The sequence below is a fragment of the Tinamus guttatus genome, unplaced genomic scaffold, assembly GCF_059628265.1.
Source record: "Tinamus guttatus ecotype Peru unplaced genomic scaffold, ASM5962826v1 Tinamus_guttatus_pri_ptg000287l, whole genome shotgun sequence".
NCBI classification, from domain to species: Eukaryota; Metazoa; Chordata; class Aves; order Tinamiformes; family Tinamidae; genus Tinamus; species Tinamus guttatus.
This window is the reverse complement of record NW_028288821.1, coordinates 1897315-1901721: the sequence shown is the minus strand read 5'-3', so window position 1 is coordinate 1901721 and position 4407 is coordinate 1897315. Positions and strand designations below refer to the sequence as shown.

Here is a 4407-nt window from a genome sequence, read left to right as displayed (position 1 = left end):
TCACTTTCTAGAAAAAATACAGAATCTTTGTTTTAGCAGTTCAGTTTAACAGTTTAAAAGCACTTTTTTCTATTATTAATCTATATTTAAAGTTATGCATGAGGAGCAAAATCTTGCCAAACCTAATGGTAGAAAACACCATTGTTATTGCTTATGCTGGAATTGATTCTACAAAAGATGTTTTTCTGTATTTTTGGGAAAAGGAAGAAAAATGTATACTAAAATCTTTACCACCTGGTAAATTGGCATAAAATAAATCAACCATGTATTAGTCACATTTATTTACAGATGTCTATCAATGAAAAATCTACCAGATCATAACTTTCAGTAATGATAAGAATGAGATCTCCATTATTTTTTTTTTAAAAAAAGCAGTTCTATGAATATATTTACTATTTCAGACAACTACCTTTGGATGGTGATCCTAAATAATTCATTTGTTGCTCACCACTCGATCTTGAATGCAAGTTTTTATTTAGAAAAGAAAAATATAGCATGGAGCAACTCCTATGATTCTGGAGGGATCAGTTCTTCTGGGATGTCTATGTACCATATACCTCTGTTCCCTCTGGCAGGAATTGGTTCCAGCAGCCAGCGTGGATTTGAAACAACAGTCAAGTATTTCTGCTCCAGATTACTGAGGACAGCTTTGTCTTCCAGCTCCAAAACCTTTTCAGGAGGTAAGTTTTCTGGATATAAGGATGTCTCTCCAATGTCAATTAATCCTGTATTATAAGATGAAAAAAAAAGTCTTGTTGACTTTTCTAGATTTTTTTTCCTGAAAATAAACCTCCAAAATTACATACAAACCAGTTATGTTACCAGAAGAATTATGTATCAAATATGTACACCTCTATCAAGCAGCAATCACTACCCTAGATAGGTGAAGAACAGCTGAACATGGAGTCATAAGATTCCAAGTTTGGGAAGACAAAATTCTATCAGAAGTAGACTGCCTCTCTTAGGGCTGCTACTGAAAACTGAGCTGCATCTGGCTTTGAAAGAGCCTCTTTAATAATAAAACTGTCTGTTCATATAAAGACATTTTACTACATTTTTAAAAAATCTTTGAACTGTATGGATATTCCTGTCCCTTTCAGCTTTTATAGAATTCACCTTATTGAATGTTACAAGAAAAATTATATGTTCCTTAATTTTAATAAAGATAAAGCTTTTATTGCTATTGCATTTAGCCTTGGCATAAATCACATTAAAAATCCTGATATTAATATTACTTAGTGCCTAACAGTTTTCAATACTACAGAACTGTAACAACTTTCTGGTATGTGATAACCTATTTGGCAGGAATGGCAAAATACTCAAACGGGAATGCAAGATGGATGTCATGACAAACAAATTGGTGCTTTAGCAGAAACTACAAAGTGAGTGTTGGATACTAACTTTGCAAGTTTTACACAGTATTTCAGCACCATATGAGCAAAGAAACATTACTCTCCTGCATGCTACAAAAGTAACCAAGGTGTCTGAGTTTCTACACCTGAAAGGGGATTTATTTATATGATACTTCACTATTAGCCATGCAAAAGGACACTATAGGGTCACTTCCTTTAACTACATACACACCATAAAATGATTCCAGCAAACATTCATAAGCTTAAAAGGTGGGGGGAAAAGGTGTAACTGGCCTATTTAACGGGTTTAAATATCCACACTACTTTTTACTGTCATACAGCAGGATTGAGTAGCACGTCTTAGAGCACCAAACCAACGTCTTAGAGCACCAAAGCTCTTCCTAGACGTTTGAATGCGTGTGGGAGAGAACAAGGCTCCTCCCGCAGCGTTTTTGGCTCCGCAGGGGTGTGTTTTTGCCACAGCCTGAAGGCATCCAGGCCCTGCTGTGCTCTCCTCGCAGCCGCGGCCTGCGCAGGGCCCGAGCTGCGCCGCGTACCGGGGACTCGGGGGCAGGGGAGGGCCCCGGGAGGCGCCTTCGGCGCTGGACGGCTGCTCACCTGCCACCACCCCCCTGCCGAACCTCTCGCCGTGCTCCAGCAGCTCGCGGAGCCGCTCCGGGGCCAGGCCGCGCCGCGCCAGCAGCAGCTCGCGCCACGCGTCGCCCTCCCAGTCGTGCAGCGCGATGTGCACGGCCAGCGTGCGGCCCGCGTGGGCGGCGAGCAGCGGCCGCCAGCGGCTCTCCAGCGTCTTCACGCTGTCCAGCACCAGCCCCGCGTAGGGCTGCCGGAAGGAGAGGCAGGCGAAGCGCATCCCGCCGCTCGGGCCGCGCTATGGCGGCTCTGCCCGCGCCTCCCCCTTACCGCGCAAACTCCTGCGGAGCCGCCGCGGCCTCCTGCCGGCGGCTGCGGGCTGCGCGGCGGCGGGGTTGGCCCCGCTGCTCGTGGGCGGCGCGGAGCGGAGCTCGCCCCGCGCAGGCGGCGCTGCCCGGGCCCGGCGCCAGGAGGCTCCTCCCGGCGGCCGCTGAGGCGCCCTCGCGCGATAAGATGGCGGCGGCGGCGGCTGGGCCGGCTTCGCGCCCCGGCGCTGCCCCATGGCGGAGGCGGGAGGGCGGCCAGGCCCCGCCATCGGCGCCCGGCGCCGCTCAGCACGGCCCCGCTGCCCTGGGAAGGCCGGAGAGGAGCCCCGCGGTGGAGGAGCTCCAAGCAGGAGCGAGGAGAGTGGCTGCTGAGGGGCGTCATGCGCAGGAGGCAGAAACAGGCCAAAGAGAAGGAGCTCGAGGACGGAGCGTTACGGAAACGGGCAAAGAAGAAAGCGGCGAGGCACGTGGCTTGTGCATTCAGTATATATAATTATTTTAAATGTTTTTCTACTTCATGTTACTTTCCTGGTGTATATCCTAAAACCATGTCAACGGAGTATGATTGTGGCTTTCAAAAATGAGCACCAAGGAAAGGAGTCAAAATACGGCTCTGCTAAGATACTAGATTTTTTTTGGCTCATGCTGAGTGCCAGGCAAAGAGGCCAAAGGGAAGGTGATTGCACCGCAGCATTTGCAAACACCTGGGAGCTCCTGCCCTGCTCCCATGGCCCGGCTGCCTGCTGGCTCCCGGGACATGCTGTGTCCTCCCGGTTTCCGCAGGGGAATCGCTGCTCACCGTGGCTGCCTAAAATGGATCCCTTCTTCTGCCCGTAGTCTCTCTAGCACGAATATTTTGAAGAGCACCCTTGCTGTGTGAGGGAGGTAATTATCTGTGCTAGTTGTGCTGTGATTCCTGCCAGGCTCCCCCTGGAAACAGGCGACCAGCATCCACGAAGGCTCCTGAACGCTGTAACAGCCAGCGAGCTTGCAATAAAAAGAAGTTTCAAATACATGCATGGCTCCATTATATTTGTTCAGTCTGGCAGGCATAGCCAACATATATTTTGCATCTGCCTGCATATCTAATTTATATTTAAGCATAGTTAATTTCCAGAAGGAATGGAAAAATAAAGTGGCTTTCCTGAGGCAGCTCGTTGACCCACCTGGAGCAAGGGCTTGTAAGCAGGTGAGGTTTATAACCCTGGGGAGACTTGCCTTGCATGTAGCATCTTTGGAAATGAAAGAAGGGAGGAGGAAAGAATATCTGCAAGGAGGAATGATTCTGTAGTAGACGTAATGAAGTCCTGATTTCAGTGGCTTAGAACTTTTCCTGTGAAACCGTATTTTAAAATATGTGAAATCTCAAAATATATATTTTTTTAAATTGCAGGAATTCAGGTGAAAGGAGAGCTGTGACTTGCTAGAGCTCCCCAGAAAGGCCAGTGGAGGAGATTCACACAACTGAAGGTAAGATCAAGGTGGTTTTTCTTGTCCGGATGCATGCCCTCAAGAATAATAGGTATATACAAACAAAACTCTGCCAATGGTCTTGGAGTGTAACAGCACTGGGTGGCAGAGTTGGGTGATTCTTCCCTAAGTCCTTCAGGTAGCTCTTGCGATAGCTACTTTTGCTATATACTTCAAAAACAATGAATGTATTCTAAATTATTTTATTAGGTATTAAGAGTTAAACTGCTGAGATTTTATTTTCCTTATTGCCATTTTCAAAATCCTACTGTTTTCATTATCTTTTTTTTTTCTGCATAGTTTTAATATGTTCAAAATGTTCTTGGTGGAATGATTCTAATCCTTTATACAATGCCATAATGACAAGAGAAAATAATAAATGGCATAAATTTAAGGTCACTGTAATTTTTAAAGGATTATTATTTTAAATGCTTTTAGCTTTAAGCTATTTCAGTGTTATTAAATGTGCATGGTTAGTTGAATAACCTGTTGAATCTGTTGAGCGTTGCAAGAATTTAATGAGGTTTCCTGCTTTTTCTTTTTGTATTTTTCCATTGCATAATTACTGCATACAGGAGGGTTGTTTATTTGGGGAGATTACAGACCAATTTTTTTTTTTCTCTAAGTGTCACATTTGATTTACTCCCATATAACTTATGCTAGGATTT

At 45.4% G+C, this 4407-nt stretch overlaps 1 protein-coding gene across 1 annotated transcript; it reads right to left on the bottom strand.

Moving 5' to 3' along the window:
* Positions 1–451: 451 nt before the first annotated feature.
* Positions 452–2253, bottom strand: EOLA1 (endothelium and lymphocyte associated ASCH domain 1). Its single transcript, XM_088527643.1, has 2 exons — positions 1971–2253; positions 452–725 (listed from the first exon to the last, which is right to left on the bottom strand). The coding sequence occupies exons 1-2, from the start codon at positions 2221–2223 to the stop codon at positions 508–510; spliced, it is 471 nt and encodes a 156-aa protein (XP_088383769.1). The 5' UTR covers positions 2224–2253; the 3' UTR covers positions 452–507.
* Between the last annotated feature and the right edge of the window lie 2154 nt (positions 2254–4407).